This window comes from Fusarium oxysporum, chromosome 6, assembly GCF_000149955.1.
Source record: "Fusarium oxysporum f. sp. lycopersici 4287 chromosome 6, whole genome shotgun sequence".
In the NCBI taxonomy this organism is placed as follows: Eukaryota; Fungi; Ascomycota; class Sordariomycetes; order Hypocreales; family Nectriaceae; genus Fusarium; species Fusarium oxysporum.
The window spans coordinates 500,989-526,776 of record NC_030991.1 but is presented as its reverse complement, the minus strand read 5'-3'; the positions used below and the strand labels follow the sequence as shown (position 1 = coordinate 526,776).

General features: G+C 49.5%; 6 protein-coding genes across 6 annotated transcripts; 1 reads left to right on the top strand and 5 right to left on the bottom strand.

Annotated features, from left to right (window-relative positions):
- Nucleotides 1–6,235: 6,235 nt before the first annotated feature.
- Nucleotides 6,236–7,783, bottom strand: FOXG_07040 (uncharacterized protein). Its single transcript, XM_018385675.1, has one exon. The coding sequence runs from the start codon at nt 7,033–7,035 to the stop codon at nt 6,526–6,528; it is 510 nt and encodes a 169-aa protein (XP_018244320.1). The 5' UTR covers nt 7,036–7,783; the 3' UTR covers nt 6,236–6,525.
- A 487-nt stretch (nt 7,784–8,270) lies between these two features.
- On the bottom strand, nt 8,271–8,581 carry FOXG_19620 (uncharacterized protein; the record flags this gene model as incomplete). Its single annotated transcript, XM_018399881.1, has 2 exons — nt 8,271–8,477; nt 8,570–8,581. 2 exons carry the CDS (start codon nt 8,579–8,581, stop codon nt 8,271–8,273), a joined length of 219 nt encoding a protein of 72 aa, XP_018244319.1.
- An 8,824-nt stretch (nt 8,582–17,405) lies between these two features.
- On the bottom strand, nt 17,406–17,794 carry FOXG_07039 (uncharacterized protein; the record flags this gene model as incomplete). Its single annotated transcript, XM_018385674.1, has 2 exons — nt 17,406–17,678; nt 17,732–17,794. The coding sequence occupies 2 exons, from the start codon at nt 17,792–17,794 to the stop codon at nt 17,406–17,408; spliced, it is 336 nt and encodes a 111-aa protein (XP_018244318.1).
- An 83-nt stretch (nt 17,795–17,877) lies between these two features.
- On the bottom strand, nt 17,878–18,105 carry FOXG_19619 (uncharacterized protein; the record flags this gene model as incomplete). The annotated part of the gene is made up of 1 exon (XM_018399880.1): nt 17,878–18,105. One exon carries the CDS (start codon nt 18,103–18,105, stop codon nt 17,878–17,880), a length of 228 nt encoding a protein of 75 aa, XP_018244317.1.
- A 2,070-nt stretch (nt 18,106–20,175) lies between these two features.
- Nucleotides 20,176–20,298, bottom strand: FOXG_19618 (uncharacterized protein; the record flags this gene model as incomplete). Its single annotated transcript, XM_018399879.1, has 1 exon — nt 20,176–20,298. One exon carries the CDS (start codon nt 20,296–20,298, stop codon nt 20,176–20,178), a length of 123 nt encoding a protein of 40 aa, XP_018244316.1.
- Nucleotides 20,299–20,586: 288 nt separating this feature from the next.
- Nucleotides 20,587–21,280, top strand: FOXG_19617 (uncharacterized protein). Its single transcript, XM_018399878.1, has 3 exons — nt 20,587–20,705; nt 20,756–20,822; nt 20,869–21,280. The coding sequence occupies exons 2-3, from the start codon at nt 20,815–20,817 to the stop codon at nt 21,152–21,154; spliced, it is 294 nt and encodes a 97-aa protein (XP_018244315.1). The 5' UTR covers nt 20,587–20,705; nt 20,756–20,814; the 3' UTR covers nt 21,155–21,280.
- Nucleotides 21,281–25,788: the final 4,508 nt, after the last annotated feature.

Here is a 25,788-nt window from a genome sequence, read left to right as displayed (position 1 = left end):
GAGCCTGAGCCTTGATAGCGGCCTTGAGGGAGATGCCCTGGCCCCTTTCCTCGAGAAGGCCGTATCGAAAGAGCTATCCGAGATGCTCCTGAATAACCCCCCTGCCGATTACAGCTATAATACATTAGTATCGCACTTCAAGGAACTGGATATACGCCTGCAAGAATACCGTGAGAAGAGCCGACCCTATATCCCTAAGAGGTCGAACCCTATACCTCGTGTAGGTCCTACACGCACACGGGCCGAGAGACAAGAGAGGAAGTCCCCCTCGCCCCGTAGGGGTCGAAGCCCCCCTGAGAATCCCCAGCTTGCCGGAGACCCCATGGACTTAAGCAATCAACGACCGCTATATCCGCCCGAACTACCGCAGAGAGAATAACCAGTGCTTCCGTTGCGGGTCGTCATCTCACTACCTCCGCGACTGCCCTGAACCCGACACCCGGCCTGCTAAATTCCGACACGCAGCTATTCCCCAGAGCCCTTACCGCTATAGCCGTCACTCCTCTCCAAGATCCCCGGCTCTAGACCGATCCGACTCCCGCAACTCACGAAGGCACCAGGAAAACGGGGCGAGCCTGTCCTAAGTCGGCGGCAGGCTCCCGCCTCACTACCACCCGCACTGAAGATCAGACTATCTGCCGCCTCGGTCCATGGGATTCCAGTTGAAGAGGAAGGGAACCAACGTTCTAACTTAATGATTTTACCTGCTAACCTAATATCAACTGGAAAGGAACCAATACCTTCTTACGCTATGACAGATAGCGGAGCAGAAGGGAAAGGATTCATTGATGAAAGCTGGGCTAAGTCCCAGAACCTGCAATTCCGCCCCCTGAAGAGGCCTTTCGAAATAGAAGTATTCGATGGCCGCCCTGCCGAGAGTGGACAGATCACCCACTACGTCCGTGCCGGACTCCGTATCGCCGACCACTACCAGAAGAATATGTTATTCTACGTCACCCGGCTAGCCAGCTATCCTATAGTCTTAGGAATGCCCTGGTTAAAGCAACACGATCCACAGGTAGGCTTCGCAGCCCACACCTTTACCTTTAATAGTCTATACTGTCAGAAGTTCTGTAATACACCAGCCAAGCCCACAAAAATCAAAGCCCTACAGACCGTCCCAAAGAAATTCCTCCGCCAGCTAGAACAGAACATTCCCCAAAGCCTGAGGAGGAAGGATATCCTTCCTATATCCCTACAAGCTGTCAGACTATATAGCCGGAGAACCCGCTGTCGCTTCTTCGCTGTCACCCTGGAACAGATAGACAGAGCATTACAGAATAAGAGTGAGGATCTGAGACTGCCCGAGGAACTACGAGAGTTCCAGGACGTATTTTCGCCTAAAGAAGCAGAGAAGCTACCTCCGCACCGAGCCGGAGATCACCACATTGAACTGATACCCGGAGGGAAGCTGCCCTTCGGCCCGCTATATGGAATGTCCCGAGAAGAGTTGACAGCTCTACGAGAGTGGCTCGATGAGAACCTGCGCAAAGGATTCATCCGACCTAGCTCTTCACCCGTCGCCTCCCCAGTGCTGTTTGTCAAGAAGCCAGGCGGCGGGCTACGATTCTGCGTGGACTACAGGGCCCTGAATAATATCACCGTAAAGGACCGCTACCCGTTACCCCTGATCAAGGAATCCCTGAACAACCTGTCCGGCATGAAGTACTTCTCCCGCATAGATATTGTATCCGCTTTTAACAACCTCCGGATCGAGAAGGGCCAAGAATACCTCACGGCCTTCCGGACCCGTTTCGGATTATATGAGTCCCTGGTCATGCCCTTCGGCCTGACAGGAGCCCCTGCAACGTTTCAACGTTATATTAACGACGCTCTGCGAGAGCACCTGGATATATTCTGTACAGCTTACTTAGACGACATCCTGATTTACAGCCGGACCCGGGAGGAGCACATAGAGCACCTCAAGTTGGTGCTCCAGAGGCTGAGATCCGCTGGGCTCTTCGCAAACCCATCGAAGTGCGAATTCCTAGTGAAAGGGACGAAATTCCTGGGCCTGATCGTGGGCCAGGAAGGCATCAGAATGGACCCCGCGAAGGTTGAGACTGTTAAGAACTGGAAAACACCGACCTGCCTGACAGATGTACAAGCCTTCATTGGCTTCGGGAACTTCTATAGGAGGTTCATCCGTGACTTCTCAAAGCTCACAGCACCCCTGAATAGACTGACAAAAAAGGATGTACCCTTTATATGGGACGATACTTGCGAGAAGGCCTTTGTAAGGTTAAAGGAAGCCTTTATAACGGCACCAATTCTACGCCCGTTTGACTGGACCAAGGACGTGATCCTTGAGACCGATGCCTCTGATTATGTCTCAGCAGGCGTACTCTCACAGTATGATAACGAAGGAAGGTTACACCCGGTGGCGTTCTTCTCAAAGAAGCACACTGCTACAGAGTGTAACTACGAGATCTACGACAAGGAACTGATGGCTATTATCCGCTGTTTTGAAGAATGGAGACCTGAACTGGAGGGAGCACCCTCACCTATCAGAGTTATTACAGACCACAAGAACCTCGAGTACTTCACGACCACGAAGTTGCTGAATAGGAGGCAGGCTAGGTGGTCTGAATTCTTGTCCCGCTTTAATTTCCAGATCACCTATAGACCAGGGAAGCAAGGAGTTAAGCCCGATGCCCTGACCAGGAGGTCAGAGGACCTCCCTAAAGAGGGGGATGAGCGCCTGGCGCACCAGAGCCAAGTAGTCCTGAAGAAGGAGAATTGGCAACTTCCACCGTTAAAGGTCCAGAGAGCCCGCATCCGACAACCGCACCGACAAGGTTCAATACCAATAGAGGAACCCATCCTTTCCTTAGAGCTACCAGAAGACATTAGCCGCCTGTTAGACCAAGCCTATAAGACCGATGAAGATCTACAGTCGATACTGCAAGCCCTAGAAGAAGGAGCCCCACGCCACCCGAAGATCACACTTGCCGAATGCAAAGTAATACAAGACCGACTGCTATACCGAGACCGCGTTTATATTCCGAATTACGACCCCCTGAAGACCGCACTCCTGAAGGCTAGCCACGAACACCCTATAGCTGGTCACCCAGGCCGCGCCCGTACTTATGATCTACTCTCCCGCGATTACTACTGGCCTGGAATGCTGTCATATGTTGAACGATGGGTTAAGAACTGTCATACCTGCCGAAGAGCCAATCCTGCCCGAGAGGCAAGGCAAGGAGTCCTAAAGCCCCTACCGGTACCTGAACGAGCCTGGCAACACATATCAATGGATTTTATCACCTACCTGCCGCCCAGCGAAGGACACGACGCCATATTGATTATAGCCTGCCGCCTCACGAAGATGAGACATATTATCGCCTGTAAAGGGACCTGTGATGCAGAAGACACCGCCCGTTATTACCTGAAAGAGGTGTGGAAGCTACATGGCCTCCCACATACAATTATATCAGACCGGGGACCCCAATTTGTGGCTGAGTTCTGGAAGAAGCTTACCCAGCAGCTATCAATCAACTCGCTGCTATCAACCGCCTATCACCCCGAGACCGATGGACAGACAGAACGCTTAAATGCGATATTGGAACAGTACCTGAGAGCCTATGTATCTTACTTACAAGATGACTGGAGCCGATGGCTCCCTCTGGCCGAGTTCGCTGCGAACTCCCTGAAGTCTGAGACGACCGGTATGTCCCCGTTCTTCGCGAATTACGGATTCAACCCGCGGATGGGCTTCGAGCCTACAATTACAGTCAAAGGAACACCTGCCACAAGAGACGCTGAGAAGTTCGCGCAAAAAATGAATGAGATACTGGAATACCTACGCTCCGAGAGTATAGCCGCGCAAGCCCGCTACGAAACCCAAGCGAACCGTCACCGACGACCTGCCAGACAATATCGTGAAGGAGATCACGTTTGGTTAGACGCCCGAAACATCAAGACATTGAGACCGCAGAAGAAGCTAGACTGGAAGAACATCGGCCCGCTTAAGATCACGAAGGTTATCTCCCCGTACGCCTACCGACTGGAACTGCCTGCCAGTATGAAGATACACCCGGTATTTCACACAAACCTGCTTAAGCCCGCCGCTACCGACCCGCTGCCGGGCCAGAATCCAGACCCGCCGCCGCCTGTCGAAGCTGAAGGAGTAGAGGAGTGGGAAGTCGAAGATATCGTAGATTCCCGCTGGGACAGACGCGGCCGCGGAGGCCGTCCTAGACTGAAGTATACCGTGAAATGGGCTGGATACGCAGACCCAACAGAAGTCCCCGCAGACTATGTGGAGAACGCCGCCGAGGTTGTGGCTAACTTCCACAGGAGATATCCCGATAAACCTGGACCACAGTGACCTATCTCGACAGAGCTCGATGCTAAGAGAGGGGGGTACTGTCACAGCTCGACCAGACTGGCCTACCCTAGACCACTAACAAGGTAGATCCGGATCACGTGGCGATACGTTATCGCAGAGACTTTGTTTACCGACCAGATAGTTCCTGAACGTAGCTCCTCGAGCTACGTCTTGTTAATAGAGCCTGACCTGCCTGCAGTGCCTATCCGTAGCAATAGACCGTATTCTGCCTGAAGCGTTCCCCGTTCACCTGCCCTACCGAGCCCAGCCCGTGACAAATATAATAAGAAATCTTAATATAATAAGAAATCTTAATATAATTAAAAATCCTAATATAATTAAATAATATAATATAATTAAATATTATATTATAATTAAGTATTATAATATAACTTTAGAAATTATAATATAACTTTAGAAATTATAATATAACTTTAGAAATTATAATATAACTTTAGAAATTATAATATAACTTTAGAAATTATAATATAACAGGCTGCAGGGCAGTCCTTAAAGCGTCAGAGGGGGCCAAGTCAAGAGTAGATGTTTAAAAAAGGAATTTTTGCACAAAAGAGGGCAATATGATGTCTCATTTCCTGCACCATTGAAAAGCTGTAGCGTGTCGAATAACTGGTGTGTTGTTATTTCCCAAAACTTTAAATTGTATGTAATTCGATGTACATTACTAGAGTCAGCAGTAATAGAGGATAATTTAGTGTAAGCAAGTTATTCCAGTGGCAGACAAAAGTGTATTAATTTACTACTAGTAAAGACATTTAACATGTCGCCCATATCAGTGTCATGTAGCCTGTTTATATTTCGAGCTAGAATACAGCCACCCTGGTCTGTGTAAGCCGTTTACTCGCCACTAGAACCAGCCCAAGCCCTTGCTGTATCGACGTCAGACGTCCGGAAAGGCCTAGGCTTGAAGCCACTGTCACCGCCTCTGATAGCGCTCCCAAAAGCCCGGAATTGGGAACAAACTCTTCGGCGCCTCATAGCGACGCTCACCGTTTCAAGAGGTGATCGGCGTTGAACCCATGGATGAGGAGGTTTCCTGTGAGTTGCAGATACCCAAGCAAAAGACGCCCGACCCAGAGACATAGGCAACTGGTCACAACTGTTCAGGAGCAAGCTCTGGACGAGCTCGGTTGACAAAGCCTGGACCAGAGCCTCTGCCAGAGATGTTGGGCTTTTGAGGGTATCGTGATTCAGTTAAAAGGTAGCATAAAAGAAGCGTTGCTGCTGTTGCTGCTGTTGATGATGCTTTGTGAGGTCATATTTTGGATCGGTGTCTAGCCTGCCCTCGCTGAGAATGGGGAACAGGGTTGATGAGTGGTCTGGATGAGGGAGGAGTTTGATCTTTGATGATACGGATGGGAGGATGATAGTTGGTGTAATTACAATAGTCAGGAGAGCCGAATAAAGGGAAATAAAAGTGTTATGTATATTTCGTCTTAATCATACCGTAAAGAGAATATTGTCCCATTGCAGTTGGAATTGTAGTCTGGTTCAGTAATCTTGAGCCATTCCCGGGGACAGAAGGCGAATATCATACTGGACAAATCGCAACCGACCCAAATATTTCATGGTATTGTGCAGACACGAGCTCCTTCAACTGTAATAAGGTTGTGGGTTAAAAGAGGCTTCAGCCCCAATACACAAAGGTCTTTCAGCAATGCCTGTTTATACTGTCATATCTTGTCACTGATACCGCCGAAGCGTGGGAGACTAGAGCGCCAACAGTCCCTTACTTGGTACTTCTAACTGCGGTTTGAGAGGCGTCGTATTCCAGGCTTCTCTTCTACCGCCAGCAGACAGGTAGTTATGCTCATTCACATTCAGATTACTTGGTATCACGGATCTATTATGCTCTCAGTAGAAGGGTGCTAATTTACTCTGAGTACATACTGCCATTTGTCTCAATCAATGGTCCAAATCACTGGAGCGTTGCGAGCTCACATGGAGCTATCCCTTCTCGGCGTGAACCGTTGGTATCGCAACAGGCATAGCCCAAGCAGTGGGACGGTAGGTGATCGAGCTTTATAGGAGGGTCGCCATCTATATGATGGCTCTCCGTGTTTGCAGTGTTGTGTCTCATAAGCATCCTCAGCGTCAACCCGAGTACCCTGTCCGCCAGACATTACAGCTCCTGGCCCAATGGCGTTCAGCGATGTTGGCTCGGCCTCAAGATCTCAGATCCTTTCCATCGCGGACTCGATTTTCTTGTGCTTCTCGGACAGCTCTGTCGACAAGGGTTTACTGTCACGTTTGTGGACCTTGTCCTTTTCGGCAAGTTCTCTAGACAGACGTTCGATCTCGAGCTCGTGAGACTCTACCTTTTCTGACATTGCTTGCTTATCCCTGGCTGCCTTGGAGAGTTTCCTCAACAAACGTTCGTTCTGTCGCTCGCCAGACGCAACCTTCTCTGACAGCTCTTGCTTGTCCTTGGTTGCCTGGGCAAGTTGGGATTCAAGATCATGAAACTTGCTGACGAGATCAACATTCCCTATCTGCACAGCCCCTGTATTTGTCGGATTGTAGAGGCGAAGGCAGATAAGGTTAAAGCCATCCATAGAAGAGCCGAGAGTCAAAAGAAGCTCACAGGGTAGGCTCGAGAGGCTCGAGCCACAGTTAATGTACTCTAGCTGCGAGAACAGGGCCTCTTGGCTCGTGTTTACTGGCAAGTCGGCGAATGGATCCATCCAATATTGGGACTGGTGAAGGCTGTCCGGCTTCTGTTAAATAATATGAACGTAGGTAGGCTCGTGGAGTCATACTGCCGAAACTGTTGTCACATGTAACAATGGCTTTTGCTTGACAGCAAACTACAGGCCGGTAAAGGGCTCAGTGAGAGAAGGGCTTTGACGATGTAGACTTTGATATAATGGTAACAAGGGTTGTTCCAATAGGGAACTAACTGAAGGTCGCTCACGAGCTTGAAAGAGGCAGGAGACCAGGAATCTTCAAGGAGAAAGTGATCTCCTGAAGTAAATGACTTTCAAAGATACACAGGATCTGCCATGATGCTCTGGGATCGATAGCCGCGGTGATGCAAGTCTTTGGATATCGAGGTTGACTAGCGGGCCTTGTGTTCCACACAGCTCTGTACTTGGGTAGGCATCTAGGTTGGGAGGTTATCTTGTTCCGAATTTGAGGGCGTGGGTAAGACATGTATCGGTTGCTGCTGTCGAATCTGCAAGTGGTGACAGATCTGACCTTGAATTTCCATAGAACCGGATGAGGGCGTTCTTTGTTATTCCCCTCATACCGCCCTAGGGATTTGAAGACATGGATCAGGTCTCAAGGTGGAACATTTGGTCCATACCCGACGATCATGAACTCACATGAGGATGGCCATTACGTGCCCGGGCACAGCAGGGGAGTCGTTGGTGAGTCTGGTCGGCGGCTGAGCTTACTTTCTTGGGCTTGAGGATCGACTGGAAGATATCAGTCGGGATTCGGTCGTTGCTGTCGAAATCGACACCGGCAACACATTGGGTGGATGGTGAGAGCCTTCTGGTCAACAGATGAGTTCTCCGAGTCCACATCAGAGTTTCATCTCTTACCCATAGAGGTCCATTGAGGCTTTGTCTGAGGCGACTATTGACCCTCTGGGTAGCTAAGTAGAACGAAATGATACGATCGACAAATCTCCACCAATGGCGACCTGGCGAGGCCACGACAATGAAAGATGCTTTAGACAATGGGAAGCTAATCGATGTTTGCTCGTGAGAAGAGTGAACGCGCCGCTGATAAAGTATCGGGGGCCATAACTTGTGTGTCGGGCTGAGTGTAGGATAAAGTCTGTTGATTGAAAGATCTTGCACTCGGGTACTGTTGAGATTCCAACTACTGGACCATTCCTGACTTGCTGGCCTTATTCGATTTGCAATAGATTCAGGATATGTGAGAAAGGGATGCTCGATTGGGTGTCCCACTACTGTTCATCCTTTTCAAAACCATCATTGCTGGGAGAGGCGCCGATTCGATGGGCAGATCTTCGATGAGCAGGTGTCTCGGGGGCTGGCTTTGCTTTATCGCGTCTGGCTATCGTCTCCTTGGCAGTGTAGTTGTGGCCACCATCGTTGCTCTGACTCGATGTATCTCGAAGTGAATCTTCCTTCGGAGAAGGACTGCGACTAGGCTAAGGTCCGGAAAGAGGGGGAGAGGGAACTTGTTTCTCTGAGTTTCTCTAAGCATTATTAGTGAGTATTGAGAAATATTTCTGAGACCAACCATGCAAACCATCATACAAACTAACAGAGAAACTATATGCCTCAGTTCTCATGAAAGCTGAGTTTGTTCCGCCATCACCATAAGACCATCCCGGCTTGAGGATCGACGGAGACTGTAAATTTGAGTCAGCAGACCACTGCGGGCCGAGAGTAGTCTAGCCCTTCTGAAAGAAAAGGTCCACTCCTAACGATCATCATGAACACTGGCCATCAAACTCCTAGTTTTTGCCTCGCCAATACCTTCAACATCTTTCATACTCTAACAGTAGGGAGACCACGTGAGGCGCAGTTGTAGTGATCGTGAAGCCTTTCGAGTGGTCTGTCGATCTGTCCTTTCGCGACGGCCGATCTCATTGACAAGGACAGCGAGATGTTACAACCAGGCAGGGCTGGCTCATTCTTGCAGTGAAGAGTGGTAATACCGGTCTCGTTCTGGAGATAGACGATGCACGGGTCGACAGAGGAGAATGTACCGCCAACATCCACTTTTCTTCTAACCCATTGACTCCGGAAATTAGGTAATAGTTAGAAAATTGATGTAGTGCCGTCGTTGTCGTTGTTTTTGGTCTTTTATCGCTGCCCCAGGGCAAAGCCTGAGCGGAAGGCTCTCGGGCCTGCCATCGTTCTTGGCGATGGCTCCCTAAAGCTGGACGAAAATCTAGGCTTTGGAGGTGCCTTCGTAGGTGCTAGATTGATGTAGTAGAGATACTGAATCATATTCGGATGGTGAGGTTGAATGTGCATCAATGGTGTCTTTCGTCCTTATCGGTGAAGTGAGACTCATTTGGGCGCGGGTCTTGGTAGGGTGAGGAGTTCACTGCTCGTGATCTCGCTACTAAAATGGCGTTTGCGATATAGATGGGGCGGTACTGACGGCTTACTGCCTGGCACGGAGCCGAAGATCGAACTTCGATGTGGAATTGAATCCTGGGGTTGGGGGTAGGGCGTTGATGCTTCACGGCCTGCACAGATATTCAGGGTCCGATAAGACAAGCTTTCGCCAGATGGAACAGAATTCCTGTCGTTCAACATAAATTTGAAGAATTCTGAGCAACAATCTTATGTCGTCTGCGTGCTAGTAAATCATTGAATTCAATGTGGGTGAATTGCTGGTGAAATCTCATTTCCACAAGACTCTTCCGGAAGGTATGTCGAAGATCTGGCTCGTCCATAATGAGATCGATATCGCCATCTGGGTTATCACATAGGAAACAGGCTTACCAAGATTAATTTTGAGCACCTTTGGGTCCGTGTTGAGTTGACAATCGGAAGGACTTCGGTATGGTGACATGCCGAATTTGTGGTGATCTTGGTCCTGCTACCAGGTAGGGATGGCTGTCGATGACAGGGGTCGAATGTTGCATTTCGAAAGAGGAATCATGTCATCTCCAATTGAAGACGCCACAGGGATGGCGCCAAGCAGTCAATGCGCCGAATTGCCAGCGAAACCTGCATCGGCAAGCCATGTTCGAATACCCCGCCGGAGCATCTCCAACGCGACCCCTAATGCCCATGGCATCCCACGCAGAGGCTTTCTCAGGTCCTTATAACACGTTCCGTCGTACGTGAATATCACGCTATGCTCGGACATGCGTTTGGAAGCGAATCTTGCATCAGCAAACCATGTTCCAATAGTCCTCCAGATGACACTCTCCGATGACCCCAAAAACAGTGGTGCCGGTTACGACATTGAGTTCGGGTTAACGACCTGGGTATTGCAATTATTAGTCGCTCCAGCGATGGAGCGTGCTTCACCACTTGTGGGTATACGTCACACGGTTCAGCCCGTGAGGGACATTCTTGTGCTCTTTGGATGGCGATAGCTGTTCAAGGTCGGTTGATTGAAAACATGGTAAGGGCCTTTTGTAAAAGTTGGACAAGTTTTTGACAGAACTCGGGTGTCTGAATCTTGGCGTCGTCAGCAAGACACCTAAAGGAAATTCAGCGAGCGCATGACCCTTGTCAATTCATTCACACAAAAGGTTTCAAGCGCGTATACTGCATACAACCTTGGCGGCCGGAAGAGTACAGAGGTCTAGAACATGTTAGCATTATCTACCTTCTAAACTCACTGGGTAATTACTTACCTGTTGCATATAAAGGAATACTCTAAAGTAGCGCAGTCTCGGGGAACACGCCATTCGAACTACTGGTGTCTGAAGTGAATTGATTGACTGTCCAGTCTCTCGCTTGTAGGCCGATTGGATGCCACATTCCGTGCCTGGAGATTATTCGGGGAGTCAAGACGTAGTTCGAAGGGCCTCGCATTCATTGCAAAACCGGCTAGAATGAGTGAAACCGCAAGTTAACCAATTTGATCAAGAGAACACTGGGCTGGTGGAAAGGACGCATATACCCAAACGCGGGCCAAACCTGACTAGAAGAAATAATGACACCCGGACCGTGAAATCTTGACTAATCAGGGGTTTCGATTGACCTCATTGTTCCAGCCGAACAGGTCTCCTCAGCGCGGCCATGCGGGTCTGGACTGCTCTATGCTCTTGATCGGTTATTCTGAAAGATTGGATGCCCGAAAACATTAATCTCGAAGTGGTGGAAACCTTGAGTCATCTTGATATCATGAACAAGTTAAAGTGCAGGGGCTCCTTGTCAATACTTTAATTAGTCTGAAGATTCTTGAGAAAAGCTGTGAGCTTTTGGGATTGACTTAGGGATACTGAATGCGAATGTCTGATAGAGAAAGGACAAGGTGATGCCTCCGAGGGAGGAAATGTGTGCCTTTATATAACGCCGACGTATAAGATTCCTGCCGATGTTGCCAAGCGTTTGGCTAAGGGTGTTGGCTTTGTGGTAAAGATGCAGGCGAGGAATCGTGTTTCGGGAGGCTTGGTGAATCTCGCCAGTGTGAATCCCTGGTCCTATGTAGTCAATATACTCAGTACACGTCATGGTGCAAGGCGCAAGGGGTCGACCAAGTTATTGATACAATCGTTCATTTCGCTTTCTCGGGGCTTGATAGTGGCGCCATGTACGTGGGGGGAGGGGGGGTTGTTTCAGTTGGGGTAGCCACGAGGGCTCAGGGCCGACCGTACCGCATGCGAGAAAGAGGTAGTTCGTATAAGACGTACGTGTTCAGACTGCGTCGCGGTTAGGATATCAGAGTTTGTGGAGGGCCTGATTTGCGTTTAATGAAGCCCGTGTTTCTGTTCTCTTTGGTGAACTCTGTCCTTCTGGATTGCGGAGTATAAACGCTGCTCTACCTAATGGACGAGTCCATCTTGATGGTGAGGTATCGAGAGGCAATGACATCTGGCGTTAGGGAGTCATCGAGGACATGGGGACTTCAAAGAGACCCGCGACAGATACACCTGCCGATACTCTGCCAATTGGCCTGTGCATGAGGCTGAAGTAATGGCACGAGAAAAGGTCTTGGGTATCTGAGCGACGCGTAGTGAGATCTTGCATTCCCAGTCCGACAATCAGTGATAACAATCATAGTCTGTCCTCATGGCATTGTTCCGAATTGTGAGACGAGAAGCCAAGCCAGAATCACTGGTATTCGGTACTCCAACACCACTTCCCTTTGACGCTCTTCGTCCTCCTTTCATAGTCGCTCTTCTGGTGGCTCATATTCAACCCTCTCCGTACGTCCACGGTACCACTCCGCTGAACCACTTGTGAGAGGAGCTGCAAGCTTCGGGACTGCGCTCGCGCGATTGACTAAGGGATACTAAATAGGAATCTGTGGCATCTTCGCCGTCTTTTGCGTGGTTGCTCATCTTGTTCTTCACCCCTCCCTTGAGCTTTTAGATGAGAGGATGCCATTCCACCTTCGAGGAATGCCAGGTTTTGGACGATGGCGTGATATTCTCGCATATCGTATGGTTTTGGGGACCAAAACAGACAAAATCGGGGTGACTCTAGGTAGGATAGAGCTATGTTCAGCATGAAATCCATGGTGCTGTACTTTCAAGTCTTACGAGTTCAAGCAGTGATCTTGCAACTACTTTTGCACGTCGCAAAATCCGAAGGCCATGAGGTACGACCCTCTGCGCAGAGAGGAACATACTCCAGGAGACTCGCTTGGACTTTGGCACAGTCGTGGATGAAGGCAGCAACCCCTCACCCTCAAGTATTGACCAAGGTCCTGCCTGGTCTAATTGAAATGCATCGGTAAGCTGCTTTCAACTGCGAATTTTCGGGATGAGGATCCGAGGGTTTCAATTAAGAACCCTTCGAGTATGATGAAGACAGGCAACGCCGACAACGGACTATACTCTCCAGTCATCGTTAAGACTCAAAGGTAATTGGGCCTAGTCCTTGGTCCAGTGGTCGTATATTCTGTCCATATCTGGATCCTTGGGACATTTCCATCGAGAAGCGTCGATTTTTCTGAGAGAAGTTCGGTGAGGAGTTTCACTTCATGGCGCAAATCTTCTTGAATCGCCAACTCTACCTTCGAGATTTGAAGAGAGGTCTCTTGCTGCGAAGGAGCTCCGCCTATGATCGTTCGGCTGATAGAATGAGACTCATGGGAGACAAAGGCATGGGAGGAGTCTCAGGCGGTTACGTAGCAGAAGCCACTGATTCGGGGATGAGGCGAAATGGCGAGATGAGCTGCTAAAGTCCCCAATGACTCTTAACTAAAACATAAGTTGACGTTGTCGATATATGCTTCTCGGTTTGTATAATAGTTGCCACTATTAGGTATTAGTTGAAAGAAAGTACTGAGAATTGCTTTGGAGGAACTCACCTTTAGGTCCCCAGACCCAACGCCCCTCGGAGCCACACCGCTCAAACGTGGCCTCAACAGTGACTCGTTGTAAGTAACCCTCAAGGTCGACGGCACGGTCGCTGATTTGTGTTTGGCGGCAAGCCACGCTTGGATCGCCGGAGCATGATCCCCAAATGTGGTCTCAGGGTGACAATAGCGTGAGAGGATATTGCTACCATTGAGGCGGCGCCGTCTCTGTAAGTCGCTGCTGTCCCGACGTCACGTTTGGAGAGGCTGGTGCTCAGGTCCCTTACCATGTCAAGCTGTATCTGTCAATTCCATCCTCCGACGTGTGTTTGGCGCCCAATCTTGTTCGATAGCTCCCCGGAGCATGATGTCCCAAATGTGGCATCCATGTGGTGGACCCTTGCGCGCCCATCCCAAAGTCAGTGCCATGTTCCGGTGTTTGGCAGCGGAATCTTGCACCAGCAAGTCATGTTCAATAGCTCACCGGAACATGATGGAGATTCCAGCTGAATGTGCCCCAGCCTCGATGCCATTGGTGTTTGGCAGCGATATCTTGCATCAGCAAATCAAGTTCAAATGGTTCTCTGAAGCATCATCTCCCAACCGCGTTCGCAACGGTGACCACTATTCGATCATGTGCGCTACATCAACGAACACCCTGCTTCCATGTCAGGAAGGGTACAGCAAAATATTACTGTGGCTATGGCCGTCTCGGAAGTCAATCATTGGTGAGTGGGTTAGAATAGACCCCGAAACCTCGGAGCGCAGGAGGAGTAGACGTAGAATTGTGTTATGTGAATTGTTGTGTGAAAGGTATTGATAGCAGGCCAGGAAGTGGAAGTCGGAGATGTGTCTTGAGTAGATGTATAACAGGGAAATGTGTGAGAATTAGATGTGCGTGCATGGACATTTCGCCGCATATGGTTGAGACCTGCTCTTGACGCCTGTCATCTCTGTCTAGACTGAAATGAATTCATATTTCTGAGAAAACTGTGTTCTTGTCGGCTCCGGCCATCCTCTTCTTGATTCTCTTGAAGCTGCGGCTGGCAGAGAAGGAATTACGGCGGATTGATATCCGTGAGTAATCGAATCTACCGGCACCAAGTAAGCTCTTCATTCTGTCATCACCGATAAAAGCTATGCCATGGAGCGTCCTCCTCCTCTTCCTTCTCGTCATTGTGTTCGGGGTCGGAGAGATGCTTGTCCACGATGCCTTGCGTTTCTGTGCTTTTTTGTCTTGTTGGGTGGTGGATCCCGTTGGGCCGGCCCGAGTTGGTGGTGTTGAAGAATCGCGACATGTGGTTTGTTTATAGATTCTCCTTTTATTACCATTCTGATGTTTGAGTCCATGAGTGGGTTGGATGCTTCCTTGCCGGTGATCCTCGACGAATCGTTATACTGTTTCTGCAGCCCATCTGATGACGAAAAGGCTGGACTAGGGTAGCTGGTGATTATCTTCGCAGTTAATAATGGCGATCAAGAGATCGGTATTGATGAATTGTCGTTTTCATGTCGATGGTTGAGCGTGGGAATGTTCTCGTGTAGCTGCGTGGAGATGTCGAGTGAAGGGGCGTACTTGCCACTTATCCACATGCAAATCTGACCTTCCCCACGTCCGGAAACGGGAGTACAGATTCTAATGCATGATGTTAGAATAGATTCACGAGAAAGACTCCCAGGGTTGGACTAACTTGCCTAAATCCCCCATGCTTAGGGCTGAACTTTTGAAAGCTTCGAGGCAAATGTCAAGTGCTATGAGAAACCCTCATCTGTAGTATGTTGAGAGTCTCCTCTGCAAAATCCAGGTCGCCTTACTCATCGATAAATGTATGAGTATCAAAGTTGTCAAAGACCGTGTATCGTCCGCGTAAGATGGCTCTTCGATTCACAGCCACCGAAAGTCACCAGGATACTGGCTGTCGCGTCAAGCCCCGGCTCGAATGGGATCTGGGGATTCTGTCCCGATCGTCATCCGAAATGACAGAAGGTAGTCGTGCTATACAGCCGCTAGTACGTTTCAATAAATATGTGACGTTTCCGATCCAAGAGAAGTCAAATAGTAGAAGTGAAATGGACCATAATAAGGCAGAGGAGATGATGGTTCGGAAAGAAATTGAGGTATGGGGAGGGACAGTCGGTTGACTCTGATTCTAGAAAGTGAGGGAAGGTGGGATGTTGGGCAGCATCCCCAAGCAGGCTAGACCTAAAATGGCGACAGGAGCGACTGCCGAGGTACCCACCTGAGGGCCCAATCAAATGCCTCCCAACTGTACAAACAGGCCGGCAGCAGCCACCAACGCCCACCAAGGAGCTAACCAGCAAAACCGCCAAACCCCGCTGGCTAAGACGGCCACAGGGCAGCTGTAATTAATGCTAAACAACCTCAATGACGGGCACGCCAAACGATCTATTGAATTCTCATCCATTCAACCGACAAAGCATACAGTTTACAAGCTAGCCGAAAGTAATATCAGGTGAATATACTTCAGCCCTTCGATTGAGTCTTCAAATTGAGCTCTCAGCAAAGTCCCTCCTGTCACACGATACCTCCATGGGAAGAATTGTCCAGGACACGGAGCTGGAGCCTTGCATTGCAATTGGCAACCTTGAGATGGAGCATTCGGATATAGTTGTCCTTGTCTGCGAGAAACAGTGACAGGGACCATGGTGACCGTCATGAGTAATGATGCCTTACCACGACGTCCGTCAACTTGTGCTGATACCGATCTAGTGTGGGTGTCTCCGATGTCTTGCGATGCATAATGTGTTGCGACCCGTGGCTGTCATGACATTGCTGTTCGAGAGGATTTCTCGTTGACAATCGTTTGGCGTTTCCCAGTGATATTCCGCGTCATTCGCTTCTGCCATAGAAACCACGGCTCAGGAGAGAATAAGAGTTGAAGTTGGTTCTGAATTTGCACTATCCAGAGCTTAATTTGACGACGGATCACCGCCATGTAATTTCTAATACCCTCTTTCTGAACTAGGGGGAACCTGCTATAACATCCTGAAATGCAAAGCAGGCGAGAATCGGCAATGGAAGCCAAAATATTACGTCATCTTGAAGGATCCTAGAACTGACAAGCGTTATTTGCTTCTACTCACCAAACATTCACTCTCTCGGGATGGAGGCTCGCGCCAGAGCTCATTGCCTCTAGCAGATCGATAACAGGCCCCTTGACTCCAATTCCTCCATGAGCTGGGTGACGTAATCGTTGATCGAGAAGATACCATTACGGCTCATGGCTGGTGGCATTGTCGACAGTTTCGTTGGTATGACATGACGATGCTGCGCACGTTGCAATCAGGTAGGAGTCAAAGTCGGCAGTTGTAGTATTGGTCTCGTTCTGAGATGGGCCATGCACACGTTGACATAGGATGTGTCGCTACCATCAGGGGCAGAAGTGATAGTGGTGCTCTTGTTGTTACTGGTAGAAATGATAGGTAGGTAGTAGGTGTGGTGCCCAGACGTGAATTGGTCTTCCGTTACTATAGAAAGAATGAGGCCCGCGCGATCATCGCCATCTGTTCCATTGCTGCTCGTCTCATTCCCCTCCACTATCATCTCCTTGCCTTCCCAGGCCGGCGTTCGAGAAATGCCGGGTTTTGGTAGATGGCCTGATATGATTCACTGTTCCCGGAGCTGGTCGAAGGGGATGGCAGGTTCAACCTCGCAAGGGGAGTCAAGAAATAATAGGGCCCTTTTCTAGCTGATAAAACGATATCAGTAACCTGAGTATATCTTTGCAAGAATTCAGATCAGTTTGTTATGGCACCCTGACTGAAGTAGGAGGCCTCTTGACGCGTCGGTATGGATTCGAATGATGAATTTGATTCCCGACGTTGCCATACTGCAAATGGGTACAAGGTGATATCTGTTAGCTATACATTCTCCGCGAAGGCTGCTAGTCGTGCGCGGGCGATAGAACTGAAGGGTATCCGATGGAACGTGAATCGAGGGCAGAGGAGTGATCTGTGGAACAAGGCTCTGTTAGCTTCGAATTTGAACAGTGATAACTTCGAGAACAGCAGTTATAGGGTTACTCCGGAGAGCTTGCAAACCCTGAGTTATTGCGCAAGGCGAGTGAGTCGCTTCGGAATGCTAAGGATGAAGCGGGAATAGCTCTGTAGGCCGTTATTGATATCTGAAGTCAGTCGGATTGTGTAGGGCCGTAAAGCTGGAGTTGAAAGATCCCAGCGGCACTGGCTTTGGACCTGACCATGCCTTTGAGGTATTGCGAGGATTCGAGTACCCGTCACGATGGTTGACGCCTTTGAATCCAAGGACAATATCATGCATCAGGGCAGCTGGTTCTTTTTGGATTTCTTCCATAGACAGATGAAGATAATGCCACCAAGGAAAGTCCTTTCTAAGAGGCGGAAGACCAGCGCGATCCTCGACAAGCAACTGAACCCGTCTTGTAAGGTCCATTTCAATAAATCCCGGGTAGTCACCTATACCATGCTGAATGCCGCGGCATATAGGCATCCGCTGAGGAAGTCATCACGGACCTTGAGGCACATGGTTGTTGGGATTGCTATGGCAGAAGAAGCACTGGGATCTCCATTAACGTGAGAGGTTGTACTCCAGCGTCACCTTGAACCCGCTAAGCCCTGTCGGCGATATTCCTGTCACCGCCGGTCATGCTCTCGAAAGTGTTGCAAGATCCCATCCTGACACGGAAGTGTTCCGCAGCCCGAGCAAGTTCACTGATAACGACCTCGGCGCCTTTGTAGGCAGCTTCGTATCTGAAACAGCTTACATCGTTCTTTAAAACTCTCCTGCGGGTTCGATGGGTCCAGGCGTGACAGGCGCTGTTGTTGCGAGACGCCATGGTAAGAGCCTGAGGCTGCTGTCGAAAGTTGTTGATTTGATGAGTGGACGTCCTGTATATCGGCACTCAAATTGTCGAGGGTAAAGGTAGTGCAACTTTGAGGGGACGTAAGGCGGAGGAGATGAGCCAGGCAACGCGAGCGACCGATGGCTCACAATATGGGAGGTCTAGAAAGCATGCAGGAAGCTACAGGACTCTTGTCACTGCCAGTGTTACTGTCCTTCGCTCAATACGACCCACCGCCTTGCCTTAGTTATTCACCCTATGCCCCTCTTACCTCCGCCCTAGCAATCTTCCAATCGACAGCGTTTCGTAGGATCACGATCGCAAGATTTAACAAAGGGCTTTGGCAGTCAAGACAAGCTGAACAATTATTCCATCTGAACGAGACGACATGCAAACACAGGGCTTGGTCTCAAGCAGATTCCCAAATCACACACACAATTGCCATCGCCCCTCACGATCCCAGATGGGTTCCCTCCTTCTTTACACCCTCTTGACCCGGAGTAGAAGCACGAAGACAGCAGCATACCTGATTTCAGACCGACTCCGACAGTTCACTCGAACTTCCCTCAAGCCAACCTGACGACAGTCTCAGCACTCCAACCTCAAGCTGGTATTTTTCACCCAGCGGGTGGATCCAGACGCACATGATATTCAAGTCGGGAGAGATCGGGACCTCCGATGCCCAACATACCATGTTGAACATTTTCTGATGCCATAACAGGCTGTTGCTTCAACGCGACGTATAGACAGTCCCGCGAGTCGCACCCGCATTGACGCGGCGAACACTCCAACGAGCATCACCGAACAATCCTCCCGAAATCGCCAAGAGACTGTTTCTCAGACCACGCAATTCCTGAGATTTATACGCCAAAGATAGCGCCAGGACACACAAGTAGTACTTAACCCCATACCCTGGTTCCGACATTTCCGCGGCCGCCTGACCTTGGCAGACTCCGTTGAAACCCGCCACCCGCTACAATGACCCCATGGTATATCGTTTCCCTCGCTGATAGCCAATTGCGCCTCTAAGCCCAACATGAGCTTATCTCCATTACAGAGATAGAGTTTTGCTCACCTGGGCCGCCACCCGCTCCCTGCTCGGCATGGTTTTGACACTCTCGGCACGCCCGTTTACAGATCAAATTCCCGTCGGAATAGACTTCGGTACAACTCCACGCGGAGCGCGCGTCTAGCCGTCCAATGGTATGAAGCTTGGCGTCCGAATCGGGGAACTCCCTCCATTCCCCGAAATGAGGAAGGATCGGCCCATGACTCTCCACTGAGAACCGCTAGGCCGCTTTGGACAGGTGACGAATGACGAGGGCGAGGACTTTGATCAGAAGTGATGAAAAGACTTGAAAGCACTTGAGCAAGGGTGTCACGAGTGCTTCAAATATCGGGATAACATTCGTGTGCGAAACAAGGGACCTGCTGTCGCAAACCTGTCATTGAAGAATGTTTGAGGACACTCTGTTATTGTGAGGGGTGATCCGTAGGTAAGCCGCAGACTGTAAGTAGAATTATTCTACTCTATTGCCGTTGACGAAGATCATGTTGTGATTTGTTTACTTTGCTTGATGAGTCTTGTTGTTTCGTGGCTAAGATCCTGCTGATGTTGGTGAACTTGGGCCCAAGAGCCGTGAGGCTTGATACAAAGGCAGCGGTCATCCCACTGCAGAAAGTGAGCAGTTTCGTTGAAAAGGAAGCGACTGATTGAGGAAGGTGATCGAAGACAGTTGCGGGTTAACGAATCTGGACGTATAAACTGATTGAGCAACGAGGTTGCTGGAAGGAAGATCAAAGAAAGGCCATACTGCAATGATAGAGTTGGGAAAGAATCCCGAATTTCTACCTTTCGAGGCGAATGAAGACATAGACATATGAACTGATGATACGGATATCTGTGGTCAACTATAGCGAGACGCGTGTTAGACTTGTAGCAGCCACCTTCTCAATCGCTGTCAGTGCTCAGGACCCAAAGGCTGATTGCGAGTATATGGTCGTGCGCGTCTATGAAAAGAGGCCGTTCTCGGATGTAACCGCAGGACGGTGGAGGTTCAGGGGTCATGGTAATAAGAAGCTGAATTCACCGGTAAATGTGACGCCGGAGCCGAGACCCTTCTTCTTGACAGGCTCATTATCATGAGCGCTGGAGGCGTGTCTCTTGTTGGACTGTGGTGCGCTCATACTTGTAGTTGTAGTTGTTGCGACTTTACTGATGATGATGGGTGGTAATGAACAGGCTGGATGGGCTGAAAGAATGAATAGCTTGACGGTCGTGGGCAGGTCTGGGACTCTTCGGATAATCGTCGGCTGGGTTTGGTGCCACAGTTTAATTCACAGCCACCTTACGGAAGACGCATAAAAGCATATCCGGACAGACCAGGGAGGCCAACAGTTACAAGCGGCTCTTTATCTGCTTATGGTTAAGGCTCAATCAGATCGAGTCTGTCCATTTCATCAAGGTAATTAACCCAAACTTTAAGTATACAAATCAAATCAGAGCAAATTTCTGTCTCTACATCCTCTCCATCGGCTTCCCTTCCCAAGCTTGCATCTGTCAACTTTCCGCCCACGTCAACTGCGACATCCAGGTACAGCTGAGCGACTCTATGGTTGTTTCTGTTTCTAATTTCATATCAAGATCAAAAGCGGGACGATTGTTCTTCCACGGATAACCGATACGCCTCAAACTTACGCGAGATGGAGAGGTAAAAGAACATTACTCAAAAACGTTCCTCCACTGACGATAATCAGCTCAAATCACCAGCTTCGTGACCGAAACGAAGGCGATTCCGTTTCGTCCGCCCGTACGCAGGCTGACCGAGCCTTCACCGAAGCAGTCAATGCGGAAATTTCACGTCGGCTTGGTAATCTCACCCAGCCAACCATGCGTGGACGGGTCCCAGCCCGGGGAGCTCGCCACGGGGCCTCGACTTGTGAGAAGGACCGAGAGATCCAAGACCTGAAGGAGAAGCTGGCTTCGGCCATGGAGGAGGTGCAGTTCTTGAGACAGCAGCTGGACAAGTTTAGGAAGCAGTAGATATGGGTGTTGTCTGTCGTGGGAGGTACTCTATCGTAACAGATCAATGGCATGGCTGTCAAGCACCTATGCTCTCAAATTCAATACTACTTTTAATGCTGGTTTGATTGAACAGCGAATTCGGAACATGCGGTGCACGTAACAACGATTGAAAAACGATTGAACGACCGCAATTCAAACGAATTGCAGCCAGAGCCACCCACAAAGCCTCTCAAGAGGATTCATTTCAAACATAGGATTTGTCTCATTGACGTTTCAGACGCTGTTTACATTACCACCGAAGCACAACCACCCTCGTCTTCTTACCACAAGCTCTTCTTGCGAGTTTACTCGTCGTGATGCGGTTGTTCTAGTTTTGTCAGTATTGTTCGATGCACCCACAACAAATGTCTCCGTACCAACAGCGACAAGGTCATTGACAGACCGGGCTGGGACAGCGCGAGAATCTTCAATAGTTACCATCGGTAGGGAAGGGCGCATAATTGAGAGGTTACACATTTTTGACAAAGGGAGTTGCAATCGCGCCTGCCTCGACGATGACTGACGCGTGAAAATCATGTGGGGCGAAACAAAACATGGGTCAACGATCTTGCATCGATCTGGGGAAGTGGGCGTGGGGAGTCTCCACAATTCTCAAGCTGCAGGGTAGGAATAACTGACAGCTCACATTAGATCATCAACAAAAAGACGTTTCCTTATTGAACAGAGCCGTCGCTCATATTTTAAATGCTCTTGTTGAACTTAATGATGTGTTCTGAAGCTTTTGATGTAAAAATTGTGTTTCTGGCTCTCTTATTGACGATTTGGCGTAAATAACTAGAAATTTCTCACAAGGAAATGAAACTTTGAGCAAAACACATCAGATGGACATCGGTTCTATCAACAGAGCAGTCGTTTGAATTTCATTTGAGCATCATAATGTCTCGTAAATAGATACAGGAAAAAGACGATTATTTTTTCTCACGGCAACATGTATTACAGTCATTTATGTACCTTCAAGGCCGGTCAGCGCAATAACGCCATCATACAGGCTCCCAAAGGCAATATCACACGTTGTTTCGCGTCACCGATCGATCAACACCAGCCTTTCCGCTCCTCAACCATCAAACCGTGCCAGAACAAACAACACGTAATTCGGCCGGCCGAGACAGTACTCGCAATCATGCTGCCCCAGCAAGAAGGACAGCAAAAACAGAATCAATCGAGCTGCAGGCTGCAAGCTGCCTTGGACCCATATTTGTTTGGCGCGAGCCCCACCATGTTTCTTACGTCCTGGTGCTTGCACCCATCCTTGTTTGTTGGCCCGACTGATTGACATCATCTCATCACAGTCACCCTCAAGCTCGGACGTGAAAGGACTGATGAATCACTGGTCAGGCGGCACGATCAACACCAGGGAGCCTCATCCGATGTGACCCGGCTGAGCGAAGAACCCAACCCGCGACTCACAACATCCCATTGCTGTTTTCCACCATCCATGAGAAATGTCTTCGATAAGTGGGGGGTTATCTCAATATGACAGAGTGGGAGGCTACGGAGATCCCTGCCTCAAGGGAGACCCGTCTGGTCCTGTCCCGCATGTCTCCAGTATCTCTTGAGAAAGCCGGGGGAGAGACTGTTAGCCGCCTTGCGCTCATCGCGTGCTTTGGATCAGAAGTATCCAATGCTACTCGTCTTCCCGTCCCGTTCCAAGTCAGTTTCACGTGTTCTCATCACTTGCTTCGCCACCCTCGCCTCCCAGTGCAGCCCCATCGAAGTAGTCGGCGTAGCTTGACCATTCTAACCTACTTCCAGGTATCCTTTTCAAGCTCACGCGCAACGCTTCAACACCGACCGACCCGATCAACTGGCGCATCTTTCGAAGAAAACCAACCTCCTCTCTTGTCCGAAGCCATGACTCCCTCCAATGGTACCAACAATGCGCACCACCTCAACTTCCATCCCGTTCATTAGCATACAAAGCCCATATTGTTGTCCGCCTGTGAGCGGCATCACGACCATGTTTGTCTTTTGGGCTCTCAGCACTTTGCCCCCTCGAATCCATTAGTCAACCCCGGTTGAAAAAAATCACTCCTCATGATAGAGATGTCCGGCGGCCGATCCAATTGTTCGACCCAAGCATCAGCTGCAGCAAAACTCCCGATGACCATACTTCTCAGATGCACCGCCGTCAAACAACAACCATCGGAGCAAGAACGCTGTTCCGGTATTTATCATTAATGTCACTTCGCCGACTGCCCAGACCAACAACTCTGGTGGCGATACTCAGGTGCCTGGCTTGATCTCTGGTATGTTATTCACCGATATCATGAAATCCTACTCGTCCTGCTTCAGGCAATGGAGATAATGGCTCTCCCAACGACAACCACCAACAGTACTCATCCCATTCACTTCCACACCCATACCCACCACTACCATATCTTCCAACATGAACAACAACGGTCTTGTCATCCCCACTTAGTAGTAGCTAGTCGGTGTCACCAGTGATGGTGTCAACATTGAGCAGCTTGCGATGCGCTCCATGGAGGAGACTGGCGCTGCATCTGTCACCGTCGGACTCTGCTATCAGGAGTCTGGTAAATTAAACTTCTTCACTATAGTAGTATAATGCTAACGCAGTCTCAAAGGCGTTAAATATCCCACTCGCGTCACTGCAGTCATCGAATGCGGTGGTAGCATTCGCGTTATCGATCGATTCTCTGGTAGAGTTGGATAGTAGTACGGCGCCCAGATCGAGTAACATTGAGAAGAGCCTATCGCACATCGTGCCTCGCTCATACTCTATTCAAGACAGAATTCAACTCAGAGGCCGATTATTCCTGACTCGTCGAGATCTGGGGCCACTATCTGATCGGTAGACTAATCCATTGGCAGTCACTGTATAGCGCCCACTCCAGAGAGCTTTCAGTAACGGCGTTATCCCTTGACGACTCGATAACTGTACCTCAGACCAAGAATGGTGCCCAGGCCATCGAAACTTGCCTAGCGAAACAACTTCCCGGTCTGGTAGGCGTCCAGCCTCACCATCTCGAAACACGACCTATGCTGCGGATTCGTCTGGACATCATCAAACACTGCCAGTCCGATGTTGACCCTGTACGCAAACGCAGATATCCCACTTCAGGCACCCTGTCACTCTCAAATAAGCCTCCATCACTAAACCATTTTGCCACCCCTGATCGACGGTGTCAAGAGAGAGGACAATATGAATTCTAAGCCAGACTTTGATCGGTTGTAAAGAGCTACGCCCTGTGTTAGAACCCCAGTCTCTCGAACAACCACATATCTCTCAAGAGTGCCATTTTCCGGGTGGTCTCCACGAGTCAAATGCCGTCAGCCAATCGACATGAAGCATGGGTTGCTGAATTTGTCGTCCTCGGCAGTCAACATATCAGCAGGTTCAATTTATCGGATTCAAACCTAAATCTTGACCAGTGATGCCCTCTACGGCATACTCACTAGGCACGTTCTCATGTCCAGTTTACTGCAACCATTACGCCACTACAAATCTTTCATCCTCCGCTGTCGCGCTCTTCACGGGCCTGTTTGTAAGGGAGGTGGATCCGAAAAGGCAAGATGTTGGTGATTAAATATTACGAAGGCGCTCTTCGGAGTACGACTCGCATGAACGCCTGGAATGACCACCCTGGCCATTGGTGTCACAGTTCGTGGCCGCTTCCCACGGTCTTCTCGAACTTTCGATGGGCAGTCTTGCGAATCTCATCCTTTCTTGGTCCGTATATCCTTGGAATATCTCATCGAGTTTTGCTTTAACAAGGACCATAGACAATTCTTCTGCTCGGGTTATGCCTGAAGATACCGCCAGAGACCAGTTCACCACTCGCATGATGGTTTCAACATAACAGTTTCAATGATCCATGTAGTCAGCATTTCGGGGCACTTGAGGGGATGACACAACCCCGACTGACAAGATCCGATTGCTACTGGACACGGCAACGTCTTCTACAAGCGGGAGGCTATTTCAAGATGACAATTAAAATACCGTGGAAGGCCAGTATCCGATAAGTCGCCGTCTCGAGGGAAACTGTCTGGGTCTATCCCGCATCTCCTGCAGAGCTCTCATGAGTCCACAACACCCCTTCAGAAACAACATTCGGCTGTCTGGCAGCGACTCAGCCAATCTAGGCAATCGCAGCTAGTGGTAGCTCACAGCAACCATAATACAAATCCACGACACCGAATCATAAAGCAAAATCCTGGCTCCTCAACGCCCAGGTCTTTGACCGATGCAGGGAAACCTGTTGCCCACAGAGTACCGTCTCCACCACTTTACGCGATAACCAGCCGATCAAGCCTTGTACACCTGTTTGCGCAATGGATACGAGCCATGTAGTGGTTCAGTCTAGAGCACGTATCGAGTAGAGAATTCTCGCCATGGTTGCGAATGGGTCGCGGTGACAAGGAAGCGCTGGAATCACCATGCTGACCTAATATTTCGCAGTCGGCGTCTTTGTCTTCAATGACAGTCTCCAGGGGCCTAGACTCAGGTGCCTCTCACGTTCCACGATCCAAGTCCAAGTACCGAAGTAGGCGGAAGCGCTCTGATGATGACGAAATACCAAGCGTCACATGAGTACTACAGTCAGATGGTCAATATTGATTCACTCAGCGAT